Source organism: Balaenoptera acutorostrata, chromosome 6 (genome assembly GCF_949987535.1).
Source record: "Balaenoptera acutorostrata chromosome 6, mBalAcu1.1, whole genome shotgun sequence".
Lineage (NCBI taxonomy): Eukaryota > Metazoa > Chordata > Mammalia > Artiodactyla > Balaenopteridae > Balaenoptera > Balaenoptera acutorostrata.
Window position 1 is genome coordinate 99300863 of NC_080069.1, and position 18243 is coordinate 99319105.

Sequence of the window (18243 nt, forward strand, 5' to 3'; positions counted from 1 at the left end):
TAAATGCCACTTGCTGAGGAAGTAGGATGCGTTGTTGGTTGCTGCTGATAATCATTCATGTTGGTACAAATTCCGTTCTTCTCTCTTCCTTTAATCACCTCCGTTCAGGAATCAGCCAACACCTTTCAGCCTGCCCACCCCTATTTATAGGTCATTCTGGGTATTAAGTACACAGAGAGCTTTCGGCCTTAGAAACACCTGTGTGTCCCAGCGGACTGTGTTGATTTGGGGGTTGGAGGAGGGACGGTGGGCATGTGTGTGCAGTTCACGGAGCCGGAGCCATGAGAGGTAGCAACAGTGGATGGGTGAGTCTCTCCTTGTACTCCCGAGAGAGGACGTCTGCCTTCCATCAGTAAAAATTCCCATCTTTATATTCAATTTGTTTCCACAGAAGAGCGCGTTGTCCCCATTGAAGTATGCCGATCCAAACTGTCAAAATACTTGCAGGGAGTAGTTTTCCGCTGTGATAAGTGTACCTTCACCTGCTCCAGTGACGAGAGCCTCCAGCAACACATAGAAAAGCACAATGAACTGAAACCTTACAAATGCCAGCTCTGCTACTATGAGACCAAGCACACGGAGGAACTGGACAGCCACCTTCGGGACGAGCATAAGGTACGGGCCTGGCCTCCCTCCTCCCCCCCTCCCCCCCAGCACACCTGGGGGAGGGGCCGGGCCAAATTTAGCCACACCCACTGTGAGCAAGACAGAGACAATGCGCCAAAGTAATGTTTAAAATGAGGTTCAGTTTATTCTTTTTTTTTAAATTTATTTATTTATTTATTTTTGGCTGTGTTGGGTCTCCGTTTCTGTGCAAGGGCTTTCTCCAGTTGTGGCAAGCGGGGGCCACTCTTCATCACGGTGCGCGGGCCTCTCACCATCGCGGCCTCTCTTGTTGCGGAGCACAGGCTCCAGACTTGCAGGCTCAGTAGTTGTGGTGCACGGGCCCAGTTGCTCCGCGGCATGTGGGATCTTCCCAGACCAGGGCTCGAACCCATGTCCCCTGCACTGGCAGGCAGATTCTCAACCACTGCGCTGCCAGGGAAGCCCTATTCTTTTATAAAAGAACTGTAAGGTCGTTTTAGAAAAGTGGAACACGTAGATGGGGGAGAGAGCACCACCTGTAATGCTACCCCCGCATCCAACTGCTTAACATTTTTGGTCTCTTCTATGCCCACTTTCCTTTGTTTTATTTAATTATGATTCTACCTTACTTGAAAGAGTATATCTTCCCTTTCTCGTTCTTAACTTACCCTAACTGGAGTATTTATTTTAAATGTATTATCACAAGAGTTGATGAACTTTTTCCGTAAAGGGCTAGATCGTAAATAGTTTAGGCTTTGCAGGCCAGATGGTCTCAGTGGCAGCTACTCAACTCTGCCCTTGTAGCAAGAAAGCAGCCCTAGACAAGACAAACATGAATGGGCATGGCTGTGTTCCAATAAAACTTTATTTACAAAATTAGGCGACAGGCTGTGGACCCTTAGTTGCCGGCCCCTAATCTATCTGACGGCTCTGCCGGTGTGTCCCTCAGTCATGTAGGTTGTTTCTGATATACTGCTGACTACAAAAATTTTCCAAGGCTTTGCTGTTCATGTCTGAACATTGTAAGGACCGTACAATATGTGTTTTATTTGTGGAGGGAACAGATTAGTGTAGGACATAAAATAAGGGGTTTATGAAAAAGAATTCTCTTCCAGAAGTCTGCTGATCAGAGGGTAACATCATCCCAGATGGTTTCCTCTCTTCCCTGAGGACTTGTGTGGCACATCAGGAGTTGAGACAGTTGTTTCTGGTTTTGTATATTGTCCAGAGTGTGGGGGAGTGTGTGTTGGGGGGCGGGTAGGGATGATTAGTATTTGTTTCATGAAAAGAGCCTATTGAAATGTTTTCTAATTAACCAACAAATCCAAAACATCTAGTGAGTGTTTACCTAAGGCACAATGAGAAGCACTTTTGATAGTGTTTCCTTTTTTCCTTGCTCTGTGTACTGTCAGTGGAAATAACAGCTTCTCTTTTCTGGACTTAACAAACCCAAGTTATAAAGATTCCTGTCTGAGTCATCTGCACCCAAGGGTTAGAATTTTTCTGTGAGGTGTTGAGAGAGAAGGCTGAGCTTTATCACCCATCTACAATTTAATGGTTTGATGCTAACTTTTCTGCTTTGGAATGCATTCATTTCCTAATGTGTCTCCCCAAAAATGAAAGCAGAGAAGAAAAGCCTGAGTTACCTCGCTTAAAAACTCCAATACCCTTTCTTATCCAAACTTCCTGGGCATTTCTGCCCCCAAACTGAAAGGAAAATCACTCACCTATCTCAAGCTAAGCTTTCTACATTTATGCACATGTGTCTTATTTATGTAACCACTTTTTATTATAGTGTTGAAGCCATCAGACTGGTTTTTTGGGACAGAGCAAACCAGGAAGGTAGATTCTTCCCCAATGGTTGCACAGTAGCTGTGAGTCACTGGAGAACTCCAGAGAAGGCTAGAAACCATACCAGATGTGAAAGCAGGCGGAAACGTGGGGCTTTGGAATATGCGTCAAGCAAATGGGTTACTCAGGAAACTAGGAGCCCAGTTTAGAACTTTTGGAGCCAAACAGACCTAGGTTTGAATTTTATCTCCACCATTTACTGTACAGCAGGTTACTCCAATTTCTCTGTCTGTTTCCTGATTTCTAAATGGGAATCAGTATACTCTTCTCAGAAGTTTTGTAAGATTAAATGAAGTCCTGGTATTTCCCACACTTTGAGAGGCACGTCTCAGTCTATTTGCGAATTGAACTGTGCTCAAATATAACAACAACCTATCAGAAAGGCAGTTATGTCCCTAAAGACCTGAAATGGACTATAAAATCACTAACTCTACTTTGCATTTTAGACATGGTCTTTGATATGTTATATTTTCATTATGCCATGTTCGATTCTTTAATCTTACTCCCTCTCATGGTTGACCAGCTTATTAAGTCCAACAAGCACCTAATTGAGGCTAAAGAATTGCCACTCTCAGCATGCCTAATGATTTTCATCTTTGTCTCAATCGTTGTGAAGTTTGAGGCTCGTGCTTATTAACTGTTCCTTCTTTTCTAAGTGATGCATACAAAATGCAATTTGAATTTTTGAAATAATTATCCAAACACTATTTTATAAACATAGACAGCAGTGCTGCTGAAAGTGAATTTTTGACTGATAGGCAGTGACATTATGCACTAATTAAAAGTGGTCATTCATTGGGGTGAAGGATATACAAAAGCCTGATTTCAGCATTCATGAAAAGGGTATAGGAGTATCGATAAACAGTGTACTAAAGAGAAGTTTGCTAATGATTGAAATACAGAAGTCAAGAACCATGAGGCAAGAACAAGAAATTAAAGCCATAAGAATTGGAAAGGAAGGAATAAAACTGTTTTTGTTCACAGACAGTGTGATCTCTGTAGGTAGAAAATCCTAAATAATCTATTTTAAAAGGTACTAGAATATTAGTGAGTTTAGCAGAATTGAAGGATATAAGATCAATATACAAACGCCAATTATATTTCTATATACTAGTAATGGACAATCTGAAAAAATGAAATTTTAAGAAGATCAGTTTCATTTATAATATCAAAAAGAATAAAAATGCTTAAGAATAAACAAGAACTGTGAAAGCTATATGCTGAAAACTACAAAATGTTGAGAGAAATAAAAGAACTAAGTTAATGCAATATATACCATACTCATGGATTAGCAGACTCAATATTGGTAATGCTTCCCAAACTGATCTACAGATTCAGTGTAATCAATCTATCAAAATCTCAGTAGGCTTTTTTCTTTAGTAGAAATTGACAGACTGATGCTAAAATGTATATGGAAATGCAAGGGACCTAGAATAGCCTGAACAGTATGAAAAAAGAACAAAATTGGAAGACTCACCCTTCCTGATTTCAAAACTTTTACTATAAAGCTACAGTAATCCAGAAAGTGTGGTATTGGTATAAGGACAGATGTGTGGATCAGTGGTGCAGAAGAAAAAGTCCAGAAATAAACCCTAATATATGTGGCCGGTTGATGTTCATCAGAGGTGCCAAGGGAATAAGGAAAAGATAGCTTTTCAACAAATAGTGCTGTTACCATTGGATTTCCATATGGAAAATAGTGGTTGTTGACTCTTACATCACTCAAATATCTCTTGGGAAAAAATTCTTAGGTATGATAAAATAGCTGTGAACATTAAAAGAAAAAATTCAATAAAGTAGATGTCATCAAAATTAAATTGTTGCTCTTCAGAAGACACCATTAAGAAAATGAAAAGGCAAGCAACCGACTGGAAGCAAATATTTGCAAAATAACTATCTAACAAAGGAGTTTAACCAAAATATATAAAGAACTTTTACAACTCAGTAATAAGATTAACAATTTAATTAAAAATGAGAAAAAGATCTGAATAGACACTTTACCCATGAGGCTATACAAAAGGCAAATGATCACATGAAAAGATGCTTAATAGGACTCATCATTAAGGAAATGCAAATTAAGACATCATTAAGGAAATGCAAATTATATGCAAATTAGGTGGTAAGCCATCACTACCTCTCCACTAGAGTGGCTGAAATTAAGAAGACCAATAGCATCAAAGTGTTAGCAAGGTTGTGGAGAAACTGGAAATCTCACACAGGGCTGAATGCAGTGTATAATGGCACATCTACTTTTGAGCATTTTGGCAATTTGTTTAAAAGTTAAACATACACTTTACCGTTTGATCCAGCAAGTCTACTCCCACATAAAGTCGTTGCATAAACAAAATGTGCTATATCCATACAATGGAATACTACTTATCAATAAAAAAATTAGCTACTGATACATGTAACAATATGGCTGAATATCAGAATCATCATGTTAAATGGACAGAAGCCAGACACAAAAGACTACATATTGTATGGTTTCTAGAAAAGGCAGAACTGAGGAGACAAAGCAGGTCAGAAGTTGCTTCAGGCTGGTGGTTTGGAGCAGGGATTGCTTGCAGAGGGTATGAGGGTATTTCTTAGAGTAATAGAAGAAGATTGTGGAAGGTTGTACAAATGTATACATTTACTAAAACTCATTGAAATGTTCATTTAAAATGGATTAATTTTATGGTAAGTAAATTACACCTTAATACCTAAAAGATGCAAGTTCCCCAGGACCTGACACATGGTAGGTCCTCAGTAAATGTTAATTTTCTGCAGTCTTTTCTTATAAGGTTGATCCTGAGAACAGATAGAGCCATAAAGATGCAGAGATCCAGAGGAATGTGTAAACTGGCAAAAATAAAATGTGCTGTAGACTTAGCAGTTGGTTCTAAACTAAGGTTTACTGTTTTCTAGCAAAACAATGTTGTGTGCATTGCTCATTACATTCTTCCACGAATAGCTTTAGGTGATTTTGTGTGGTAGAGAGAATCTATACGAGAAATTAAAAGACACTGTAGGATGTATTTTCAGTCAAAGGATTTCATCATTAAACAGAACTGGATATTCAAAACTGGACTCCTGAATTCTGCCTGCAAAGCTTGTAAACCTCAGGAATGTCTCTGAAGATGTCAGACTGTATCATTCATGGACTAGACAGAATACTGGTTCAGCAGGAAGCATCCTTGAAGTCAAATAAACCATTCCGCTGAAGAACCAAATTCTCAAGTGCCCTGGATTTACACTGCTGTGTTTATCCTCAGAAGCCAAGGTGAAGTAGAAAGGGGTGACAATCAGCACATTTATTTTTTTCTCTTTATTTGTTTTAGCACCTTCATTTTTTTACGTGACACAGAATCTTGTCTTCCTAGATCTTTATCTTTGTACCAGTGAACAAGGAATCACTTGTAAATCTCTTGGAATCTAAAGTAAACAGTACAGGCTATCTGAACTTTTAGTTTTTCATCCTTCAACTCCCTGTCTTTTTTCTATCTCACTAGGTCTTCTAGAGGCGGACTATTCTATTCTTTCAGTCCCTCCCTCCTTATGTTCCTCCCTCTTTCTCTCTCTCTCTCTCTCTCTCTCTCTCTCTCTCTCTCTCACACACACACACACACACACACACACACACACACACACAGAGAATGAAATCATATGTCAGTAGTGCCATTTATTAGCAATGCTGGTGCAAGATGAAGAGGTAACATTTCTAGGAACCTTGAAATCATGAAAAAAACCAAACCTCGCACTTCTCACATTTGGAAAAACACACATATATTTTTCTTTGAAGAAAGTTTAAGTATATGCAATACCTTGTTAGCGTTCTTTATGGTTCTGAAGTCTCTTTGCTAGTTTAAGGAACATAAAAATATATTATCTCTAACTTGGCTTTGCTCGTAAAGTTGTCATGTTCGCTGTATGAAATTTAGAAGGATAGTCTATTCAGGCAATACACATTCACTAATTGAATTTACTTTGAAATGTTTTTAGTTTTTTATACAGATGGAGCCTCAGGCAGCTGAACTCTAAGGAACTCGCATCTCCTACTTTCTGTCAGTTTAGGGGAAGCAGCAGAACATTCACCTCAGGAGGAATTGCCAACATTTGAGTTATTCCAATAAAATTGTTCTGCTTTCTGGACTAGTGAAATCCGCAGGGGCAAAAAAGTCACATAGAATATTTGTTTCCAGCAAAGGGAATGAGAAGAAATAAAACAAAGAACCTTCCCCAACTCCAAATCATAAAATACACCTTTGGCCATGGTTTTTTTGGACTGCGTTTAATTTCTGAACCAAGTACTGGCATCTCTAGCTTTATCAACTCTGTAGATTCCTGCAAGCTGAAGGTTTTTCCAGAAGATTATGTCATTTCATCCTTGCTCTCCCTCAGGTTATTTGCTTCTTGATTTGTCAACCGTGGACCTGCTTCTTTCATGTATTTTGGAAGACAAATCAGAGGTAGATGAGCAAGAGGTGTGGTCATATTCAGAGGGGTGTGCCTGGCAGAACCTTAGAAGATATTTCTCAAGTAGACATTTGAAGATGTTCTTTGCCTATAACCTTTGAAACTATCTACTAAAGTCTCCAGCCAAAATGAATGGCCCCAGCTCCCAGGCTTCCATAGAACTTTCCATCTTCCTCTATTAAGGCATGTATTTCATGCTGCCTCAACTTGCACTTAACTCTTTTTTTTTTTTTTTGTGGTGCACGGGCTTAGTTGCTCCGCGGCATGTGGGATCCTCCCGGACCAGGGCTCGAACCCATGTACCCTGCATTGACCGGCAGATACCCAACCACTGCGCCACCAGGGAAGCCCTGCACTTAACTCTTAACAAGGCTCTGTCTTGCCACTGGATGCAACAGTCTTAAAATGGAAACCACATTATTTACCTCTCTTTTCTTCCCAAATCTAACCATAGTGCCCTGCATACAATAAAGTCGCCAGTAGCTGGTTGCTAAATAAGTAAATAAATGAAATCACTTTTCAAATGAGAAATTGTAAGTATCCTATTTATTCAAATAAGCAAAACATGACAGCATCATCGGCATCTTTGCGTCTGGATTTCGAGTTCAGGAGATTGGCAGCAGCTCAGTTGGCCGACAGCAAAGTTGTTTGACTTTAATGATGCCTTTCACTTGGCTATCTTGAGTACTTGTGACTGGGGCTGTGCTGAGATTCTCAAAATGATTGATTCTGTCTGGACTTTTGCTAAGTCAGGTCTGGCAGAAGCATGTTTTCTGTTCTAACTCAATGATGGCAGAAGAAAGTAGATAGTCTCCTTGACTTCTGTGCTCCATACCCTTCTGGTACTTTACCATCCTTTATTCTTACCGTTCTTAGAAAGGTTTTTATTTTGAAGAAAATATTCTCAAAAGATTCTACTGCTTTATCCCACCAAATTTTGAATCGAATATTATTGTCACAGTACTTTTTCTTCCTTCTTCTTGTGTTCAGCCAGTATCCCATGGATAATGTTTCCATATTTTGTAAGCAAATTTACATTTCGACAGATGATCTGCATTCTAATGAGGAAAGCTGGAGCTATGTCATCTGAAGATGTGAGTTCTAATTCTGGCTTTATCACTTACTTGCTTTGTGTCCTGTTTTCCTCATCTACAAATATGGAAGATAATACATATCTTACAGAATGATCATAAGGGTTAAGTGATACATGGAAAAACTACTGGATTAATTTTTAGCCTATAGTAGATTATTTGGTAAGCATTGAAACAAAATCTTTTAGAAAATGTCCAATTTTATTCTCATTAGCAAGCAAATTTGTATCATGGCATGCAATATTATGAAGTTCTTTATACTTTATGATCACCTACGGGATTTTATGTTACTGGTAGATTCAAGTAACATGTATTGTGTGTCAACTAGATGACTGGCCTTATACTCTGCACTGAGCCTGTAAAACTAAATAAACAGTTGCTACCCTGGAAGAGTTTATAAGCAAGCAGATGAGATAAGCTTAAACAGAATCACAACTAGCGTGTTAAGTGCTGGATAAAGATATCTGTAAAATAGGAGGGCAGCATAATGCAAGGCAAGTATGGTGTCACGGCTCACCTTGCATAGAACTGTAATACACTGAGCTGAATATCTTTTCTAGAAGCTTTTATAAGAGCTCTGATAGAAATGTTCTTAGCAGAGAATTTAGGACTTTCACCTGCGTCTTTGACCGCCTTCCTGTAAGAATTCGTAGAGACAGTGCTTTGCCGACCCTTTCTCCCACTGATTCCTTTCCCTCATTCTCATTCTGACTTTCAGAGACAGGCAAAGGGAATGTACTGGGCAAACCACCTGATAATCATAAGTCAGGGGTGGGCAGACTCTGGCCCATGGACTAAATCTGGCCCACTGCCTGTTTTTATATGGCCCGCCAGCTAAGAATGGTTTTGACAATTTTAAATGGTTGAAAAAAATCAAGAGTAATATTTCATGACATGTGAAATTATACAGCATTCACATCTCAGTGTCCCTGAATATAGTTTTATTGGAGCACAGCCATGCTCACCCATTTCCGTATTATCTGTGGCTGCTTTCAAGCTACACAATAATTGAGTAGTTGTGACAGACCATATGGTCCAGGAAGCCTAAAAAACTCGCTTAACTGGCCCTTCACAGAACAAGTTTGCCTGCCTGGGCCATAAGTCCTTTAAAATCTTTGCAATACTACACATTGTCAGTTTGTGACTGAGATGGGCATTTCTGATGTAAGAGACAGTTTTTCCATGTTCTCTGCTGTCACTTCTTCTAGAAGTAAAAAGTTCACTTGGCCTTTCTTTTTAACATGAACACGCACTATTAGGTGATGTGAACATCCTGGTTGGATGTCTCTTTTTGAAGGTACAAGTGTTAAGTCAGTAGGAGGGGGACTCTGGAAACATTACATGGATTTTTCTTCATCACCATCTCCCCCACTTAATGTTTGCTAAGTAATCTGAAGACGTGGGTGTCCAACTTCATTCTTTCCTTAACAAGCAAGGTTATATCAGTCTTTCCTATAAGACTGGGTTTGCCCCCCAGGGCAGCATGAAAATGCATGTGCAACTTGGTTATATTTGTAAATCACATAACACTCCTCCCCTTAGAATAAGACTCGAGTATGTAAATTCTTTCGTATGCTGGGGACAGATAGAAACCATTTTGCTGAATGGTTAAAAAGCAGCAACCAAAAAGACAGGTGTAGTGGTGAAGCCTGAACATTAGCATGAGCATTGAACGGTTTACAGCATCTCCGCTTCAGCGTTAAGGGGTAAAGCTTTTGCTGGTCTTTGGCAGTTCATCTCACCTCCTTACTGGACAGCTTTTCACACAACTCTGAGTTAGCAGCCTTTATGGGGGACTTTCAATTCCTGGGCATTCACAAATAAGTTTCACGAGATATAAGGATCTGCACATAGTTTTACAGTCTGAGTGATTGTGTGTTTGAACAGCCTACCCTTTAAAAACATGGATGGCTTCTTTTGCCTTCAGAAGGCTCTAAGGAGCCAGGTTCTAGAACTCAAACTCAGCCTTGCTGTCTTTCTCTCTCTGTTGTGGGCTTTTGGGAAACAAGGTGATAAACTGCTTCTCATCTCTAAAGAAGAAAGTGAATGTCCCTCCATATGTCCTCTGTCCCATTAAGAAGTTGGTCGGATACCCACCAATTTCTAGATCCAGAACATAATCACTACAAGTATGATCATTTTAGAAGCAAACTTAGAAATATATTGGAACTTTAATATAAACTCTGTATACCATTTGACTTTGACCCTGTAATTTCACGTCTGAGTATTTAGCCTATAAAATTAAAACTAAATATAAAAGAAAGGTTTATATACAATAAGGCTTATTACTGCATTTTTTTCTTTTTTTTTCTATTTTTAATTTAAAAATTAAAAAAAATTTTTTTAATTTTAAATTGGAGTATAGTTGAATTACAATGTTGTGTTACTTTCAGGTGTATAGCAAAGTGATTCAGTTATATATGTACGTATATCCATTCTTTTTCAGATTCTTTTCCCATATAGGTTATTATAGAGTTCCGTGTGCTATACAGTACATCGTTGTTGATTATCTGTTTTATATACAGTAGTGTGTATATGTTAATCCCAAACTCCTAATTTATCCCTCCCCCCACCTTTTCCCTTTGGTAACCATAAGTGTGTTTTCAAAGTCTGTGAGTCTATTTCTGTTTTGTAAATAAGTTCATTTGTATCATTTTTTAGATTCCACATGTAAGTGATGTCATATGACATTTGTCTTTCTGTTTGACTTACTTCACTTAGTACGATAATCTCTAGGCCCATCCATGTTGCTGCAATTGGCATTATTTCATTCTTTTTTATGGCTGAGTAATATTCCATTGTGTGTGTGTGTGTGTGTGTGTGTGTGTACACACATACCACATCTTTTAATTAATTTATTTATTTATTTATTTAGGCTCCGCTGGGTCTTAGTTGAGGTACACAGGATTTTCGTTGCAGCATGTGGGATCTTTAGTTGAGGCATGCAGGCTTCTTAGTTGCGGCATGTGGGCTCTTAGTTGTGGCATGCATGTGGTATCTAGTTCCCTGACCAAGGATCAAACCTGGGCCCCCTGCATTGGGAGCACTGAGTTTTACCCACTGGCCCACCAGGGAAGTCCCTATACCACATCTTCTTTATCCATTCATCTGTTGTTGGACATTTAGATTGTTTCCATGTCTTGGCTATTGTAAATAGTGCTGCAATGAATATTAGGGTGAATGTATCTTTTTGAATTATAGTTTTCTCTGGGTATATGCCCAGGAGTGGGATTGCTGAATCATATGATAGTTCTATTTTTAGTTTTTAAAGGACCCGCCATACTGTTCTCCATAGTGGTTGTACCAGTCTACATTCCCACCAGCAGTGTAGGAGGGTTTCCTTTTCTCCACACCCTCTCCAGCATTTATTGTTGGTAGATTATTTGATGATGGCCATTCTGACTGGTGTGAGGTAATTCCTCACTGTGGCTTTGATTTGCATTTCTCTAATAATTAGTGATGTTGAGTATCTTTTCATGTGTTTTTTGGCCATCTATATGTCTTCTTTGGAGAAATGTCTATTTAGATCTTCTGCCCATTTTTTGATTGGGTTGTTTGTTTTTTCTGTTACTGAGCTGCATGAGCTGTTTGTATACTTTGGAGATTAATCCCTTGTCAATTTCTTCATTTGCAAATATTTTCTCCCATTCTGTGGGTTGTCTTTTTGTTTTGTTTATGGTTTCCTTTGCTGTGCAAAAGCTTTTAAGTTTAATTAGGTCTCGTTTGTTTCTGTTTTATTTTCATTACTCTAGGAGGTGGATCCAAAAAGATATAGCTGCAATTTATGTCAAAGTGTGTTCTGCCTATGTTTTCCTCTAAGAGTTTTACAGTATCCAGTCTTAAATTTTGGTCTTTAATCCATTTTGAGTTTATTTTTTTGTATGGTGTTAGAGAATGTTCTAATTTCATTATTTTACATGTAGCTGTCCAGTATTGAAGAGACTGTCTTTTCTCCATCATATGTTCTTGTCTCCTTTGTCGTAGATTAATTGACCATAGGTGTGTGTGTTTATTTCTGAGCTTTCTATCCTGTTCCATTGATCTATATTTCTATTTTTGTGCCAGAACAAAAATGTGTTTTGATGACTGTAGCTTTGTAGTATAGTTTGAAGTCAGGGAGTTTGATTCTTCCAGCTCCATTTTTCTTTCTCAGGATTGTTTTGGCTATTCAGGTGGGGTCTTTTGTGTTTCCATACAAATTTTTAAAATTTTTGTTCTAGTTCTGTGCCATTGGTAATTTGATAGGGATTGCACTGAATCTGTAGATTGCCTTGAGTAGTATAGTCATTTTGACAATATTGATTCTTCCAATCCAAGAATGTGGTATATCTTTCCATCTGTTTGTGTCATCTTCACTTTTTCATCAGTGTCTTATAGTTTTCAGAGTACAGGCCTTTTGTCTCTTTAGGTAGGTTTATTCCTGGGTATTTTATTCTTTTTTGATGTGATGGTAAGTGGAATTGTTTCCTTAATTTCTTTTTCTGATCTTTTGTTGTTAGTGTATAGAAATGCTAGATTTCTGTGTATTAATTTTGTATCCTGAAATTTTACCAGATTCATTGATGAGTTCTAGTAGTTTACCGGTAGCATGTTTAGGACTTTCTATGTATAGTATCATGTCTTCTGCAAACAGTGACAGTTTTATTTCTCCTTTTCTAGTTTGGATTCCTTTTATTTCTTTTTCTTCCCTGATTGCCATGGCTAAAACTAAACATGAAAGAAAGGTTTGTATATAATAAGGCTTACTGTTGCATTTTTAATAGTGAAAAGCCAGAAATAACCAAAGGTAAACTCACATGGGAAGAGTCAAGTAAACTATATCTACCTGATGAAGTATTATGTGGTGATTAAAAATGGATGTATACAGAGATTGATATTTATGCCATACCATGCATCAAAAAGCAGCACTGTAAATCATCTGTGAATAGAGAACAGGAATACAGAAATGTAACTACTTGTTCACAGGTATTATGTATAGGTCGTTGGATTTTAAATGAGTTTCTCTGTTTTCTAGTTTTTCTTTGTAAACATTTATAGTACAGAAAAATATAATAAATGAAAATGCAGACACCCAGTATCCAAGAGGTGAGAACCATGCCTGCTCTAATCTGGACACTGTGCTGGCCAGTGCAGATCTGGTTGTGAATAAGCTGCAGGGTGTTTGTCTTCATGGAGTTTGCAGTTCTGTTGGGGAGGCAGGCCAGAAACAGTTAATTTCTGAGGGTTTTTTTTAATCGCACCATTGTTGATTTACAATGTTATTTTCGGATGTACAGCAAAGTGATTCAGTTCTACACACATATATAGGTTATTACAAGGTATTGAATCTAGTTCCCTGGGCTGTACAGTCACTGAGTTATAAAAGGGGAGGGGAGGGTGCTGTGGAAGCCTAGAGCAAGGATATTTAACCCAGGAGGTGTTGAGGGAAGGTCCCCCAGATACAGTGACATTGGAGCAAGGCTGGAAGGCTGAGGAGACACCATGTGAGCGAGGCAGGCTTGAGAGAATTTCACACAGAGGACATGGCCTCTGTGGAGAGAGGCACAAAGTCAAGAGCTTGGCCTGTTCCAGGGACCTCAGTAAGCTCAGGGTGGTGGGAGCAAAGGGCAGTCAGTGTGAGGGCGAGGGTGGGCCAGGGGGTAAGATGATAGTCGGGGGGGGACATGTAAAGCCCAGTAAGAAATTGGGGTTTCATCCTCAGGGCAAGTGGAGTCTGACGTGAGCAGATTTAATTTTTTTTAAAAAATCACTCAGTCAGACCGCCCTGGAGGTTAGATGCAAGAGGTGGTGAGAATGGACGCTGGGAAACCAGCAGGGAGGGAGGGAGGGGGCTTGCAATAAGACAGGAAAGAGACGGTGGCTCAGAAGTGCAGCAAGGAGTCTTCCTTTTGTGTGAAGATTAATCCTGGATTGCTGGTTTGGAGATTTAAAGTATAGTGAGAACTCAACCCTATAAAGAGTTTTTAATTTAAAATCTTCTAATTACATAGCAAAATTTTTCATTCTTATTTTTAAACAAAGATTTTAGAAATCTTTAGGACAAATAAATCCTCGGTGAGCCCCGGGTGAACGTTATACCATGAAAATGTCATGTACTCATAAAATTGTGCAGAATCCAAAATGCTAACAGTTTTCCTGTAAAAGGAAAAGAAACAGGAAGGAGGAAAAGAAAAAATAACATTTGGTTTGGTGACAGATCTCCTTCTGTCACTGTGAGTTCCTTGATAGGCACAGGGCCTGGCATACAGCAGGGCCCCCGGGAGTCCTGAATGAATGAATGAATGAATGAATGCAAACTGCTGGATTAAAGATGTTTGAGGATTGTTTTTTGCCCTTTCTTGGTTTCATTTTTTTTTGTTTCCTGGCAATGCCCACCTCTCCTGCACCTTCTACATGCTTATAGTTGCCCTGGCTGAAGCAGGGAGAAAGCTATTGGAAAAGGCTGCCTTTTAAAGTACCGATCATTTCAAAATATTGTTTCTTTGCATATTTTGAGATTAGGCCAATTGGAATCTTGCCTGCTTTTCCTGAAAAAAACTGGCAACCCAGAAAACTTTTATTCACATATTTGTCATAAATGCTATTTGATTAAAATGTAGACTTTGTGGCGAAACATAACTTCATAAATATGCATTTACGATGCTTATACATGTTTCCAAAAGCCAAAATCGGAAAAGGCCACATTCCCAGAAAGGGGAAGGAAACCACAATTCGGTAAACTATTTATTGTGTTTCGGGTACTATGCTGGCCCCCTTTTACAAACAAGGACACTGAGGACATTTATGTTCAGTAATTTGCCCGGAGTCTCATGGTTCACGGCAAACCCGAAACTTGCGCTCAGGTCTGTCTGACTTCAAAGCTCCTGCTCCTTGTGCCCTCCCTTTTTGCTTCTGTGTTATAAATTTTTAAAAATCTATATAGGTCGGTAGGAGTGAGGATAGTAAATAGATAAAGCCCTAATTAGGAAGGTACTTTGTGCACAAGTCCTTTGCCGGCTGATACTGTGAACTCAGAGAGGAAGAAAGATTCTAACTTGACTTCCTCCTCTTCACCTTAGTCTATTCATTTTTAAAACTTTTTTTCATGAGCAAAACAGGAATTTGCCTTCTCTGAGGGTTTAGTGCTGAGATTGACGAAGAGGTCTTTTCCACCTTCATGCTGAGTTGTTTTCCAAGTCAACTGATTTCATGGATTTCATTCAATGGATTGTTTCTCTTGCTTTAAGAGAGCTTTCATCCCGAGTGTTCTTGCTCCTTTTCAACGCGGCCGACTCCCAACATGATGTTGTGGGGACAGTATTAAGCTTTTTCACAGGACTGTCTGTTGGCCCTGATGCTCTGAGGCTCTTTCTCTCGCATTTGTCACAGTTGATGATGATGTTTCCATCTGCCAGGCATATGGAATTGGTGGTGCTCAGCACATCTTTGTTCCAGGCTGGTCCCAGGGAATATTTTGGAACTGTCTTGTAAATTCTCCCTATCCTCTCCTGCGCCCTCATTACGCTCTATCTCTCCTGTAGCAGCTATGGAAATCTGCCTTGGAGTCTCATTAATGAAGTCTGTCTTCCCTCCTCAACTAAACTCTGAGCCTCTGGAGGCCAGAACTGGGTCTTATTTATCTTCTTGGGCCCCTTCCCTGGTCCCCACAGGGGAAGCACGGAACCCATCACTGTATTGGTTTGAGTCATTTTGTTGGCTAGACTCCTGTGCTGTCGTTGCTGATAATTCTATGCATGCAACTGAAGAAGTTCTGAAAATAGATTAATTGAAGAGGGTTGCATTTTGTACTACCATTGACATGAGAACCCCAAACAGAATATCCTTACAGAGTTTTCTCAGGGTGGATTTTTATTTCTCTTGGATGATATTTTGAAGACAGTTTGGATTCCCACATTATTCTAACCACGTTTTATGTAAACAAAAATCAGCCATAGTTAACACTTTAAAAGGGTTTTTAGGGATTTGTCATCTAGATTTTTCTCAGATAATCCCCAGCTGTGATGAATAGGCTGTGGTCAGCTTCAGAAACACTAGTAAAACTAAACAGTACCATTATTGTCTTACATCTAAACTGGAGTTAGGAATCGAATAGCTGTCATTTGGTCAAAGCTAGGACAGCCCACAGCCCTCCAGGTTGATAGGCTCATGGTGGAAATGTTGTGACTCTCACTGCTAGTTTTCAGGTTACTTACAGAGTCACTTCACCTCCAGAAACATAACTTCATAAATATGCATGTATGACACTTCTTATACATGTTTCCAAAAGCCAAAATCAGAAAAGGCCACATTCCCAGAAAGGGGAAGGAAACCACAATTTGGGTAGTTTACGGAAGGTACATCCTTGAATTCAACTCCAAAAATGTTTATTGGACACCTACTCTACACCCCAGGCTTCACGATACTTTTGATTTTCTGCTGACGGTAGCTCATGTTTCTTACTGAACTTGGTAAGGAAGGTCCGGTGTTGACACTTCCGGTGAAAATGAATGTGGAAGTAAATGGCAGGTACACCTCTGAGAGAGTCAACGTGAAGAAAGGACCTCTTAGGCACTGGGGTTATTTGGTCCTGGCTCTAAAAGCTCACCCACAGGAAAATGACGTTGGAAAGTTCTGTCCTCCGGGGAGAACCGCATTCAGTCGTGGTTTGTGATTCCACTGTCTGTTTGGGTCTTTTTCAGGTAAGCCGTAACTTTGAGCTGGTTGGACGAGTCAACTTGGATCAGCTGGAACAGATGAAGGAGAAGATGGAGAGCTCCAGCAGTGATGAGGAGGACAAGGAAGAAGAAATGAACAGCAAGGCTGATGACAGAGGTAGGTCCCTTCCCTGCCCTCTGAGCCCCGGCTGGCATCCAGCCCGGCCGTGCTGAGACAGAAGGGGAGGCAGAAGGTTGTTGTAGGGGTAACAGAAGGAATGGCCCCTCTTCGTTGAGTCGCGGAGCAGACTGACTTAAGAAACACGCCAGGGGCTGTGTCTTGTAAACTAGTACCGGCTCTAGAAACTCCCAGGAAATATATTCGTTAAAAAATACGTGGCGATGATTGGTTTTTTATTCAGGAAAACTTGGTATCTAGGGAATCTGCAGAATAAGGACAGACGGCAAGATGGATGGTCCTGTAAAAGCTACCGAGGAATGTAAATGAGCTTCCAATGGAACGCTTATTTAAAATTGCTTCTGCTGGGGTGTACACCGCTGGGCTGGGGGAGCTGCAGGGGGCTTGAGCTCTCTCCATGTGTCCTTCTGCACGGTCCTCCTCTTAACCCCCTTGCTACTGCTTTTGCTTTGTAAAGAGAGAGAGAGACCAGGGGCTTTTATTTGGCTGTGTTTACAGGGAAAGGTTTTGTGGTATTTTTGTACTAGTTTTCAACTTTCTGTGAGTCTATCCTTATTTTCAAAGTCAAGTTTTTCAAAGTATATTTAGTTGTAGACATAACGTTTACATGATCTAGAGTTGGTATTCTATATTGCTCAACACAGAATCTTGTGGAAAACCCAAGACTATACGTAAAGAATGTAGGTTGGGATATCTTACTTTAGTTATTGCAGATTTATCAAAAGCACGTGGATAACCTAGACCTGAGAAATAAATGTGATAGACACCATCCCAGTGATGAGAAGAATGGGATTAGTTGCCATTACTGAGCATCGTGATGTGCCAGGCCCAGTGTTGGCGGTTTTTATACCTTTTTCCCTTAATCCTGCATAATGTAGAGGGCTCTGCAGTCGGTCTGTCTGGATTTGGCTCCCAGTTCTGCTACTTGTTGGTGATATGACTTTGGGTAGATTATTTTATCTCCTTGTGCATTCATCATCCTTATAATACCAACGTCACTTCCTAGGGTTGCGTAAATCTTAAATGAGAGAGCACAGAAACGTTAGTCTAGTTCCTAGAACATAGTAACCAGCTAATGATAATGATAAAACCCTGCAATGTAGATGGTATTATTGCCATTTTTACAAATGGGGAAACAAAGGCCCAGGATACTTAAGAGCTTGTTCAAAGTTTTAAAAAAAAAACAAACAACAAAAAAAAACCACTGGAGGTTGAGTCTAAGTCTTCTGGCTCCAAAGGCAAAATGTCTTTTACACTACATACCGTCTCCCCTACCCTTTGGACAGCGGGATGTTCTCATTGAAGGGAACCTGCTCCTGAATTCTGTCAATCCAGTGGCCCTTAGGGCCTCACTGTAAGGTGCACTTTTGCGGAATTTCTTGGTTTTTCTTGCTTGGTCAGTCTGCAAGCCTAAGAAAGCCGACTTGGT

At 39.7% G+C, this 18243-nt stretch overlaps 1 protein-coding gene across 12 annotated transcripts in view; it reads left to right on the top strand.

The window, feature by feature from the left end:
- ZNF462 (zinc finger protein 462) overlaps positions 1-18243 on the top strand; it is a 143754-nt gene that overhangs the window by 118681 nt on the left and 6830 nt on the right. For all 12 annotated transcript variants that reach the window (XR_009008669.1, XR_009008668.1, XM_057548790.1 and 9 more), the window contains 2 exons: positions 392-615; positions 16661-16793. Coding sequence is in view for 10 of the 12 variants with exons in the window: in XM_057548790.1 (XP_057404773.1) it covers positions 392-615; positions 16661-16793 (357 nt within the window). In the remaining 2 variants the exon portion in view is untranslated. The remainder of the gene's footprint in view (positions 1-391; positions 616-16660; positions 16794-18243) is intronic.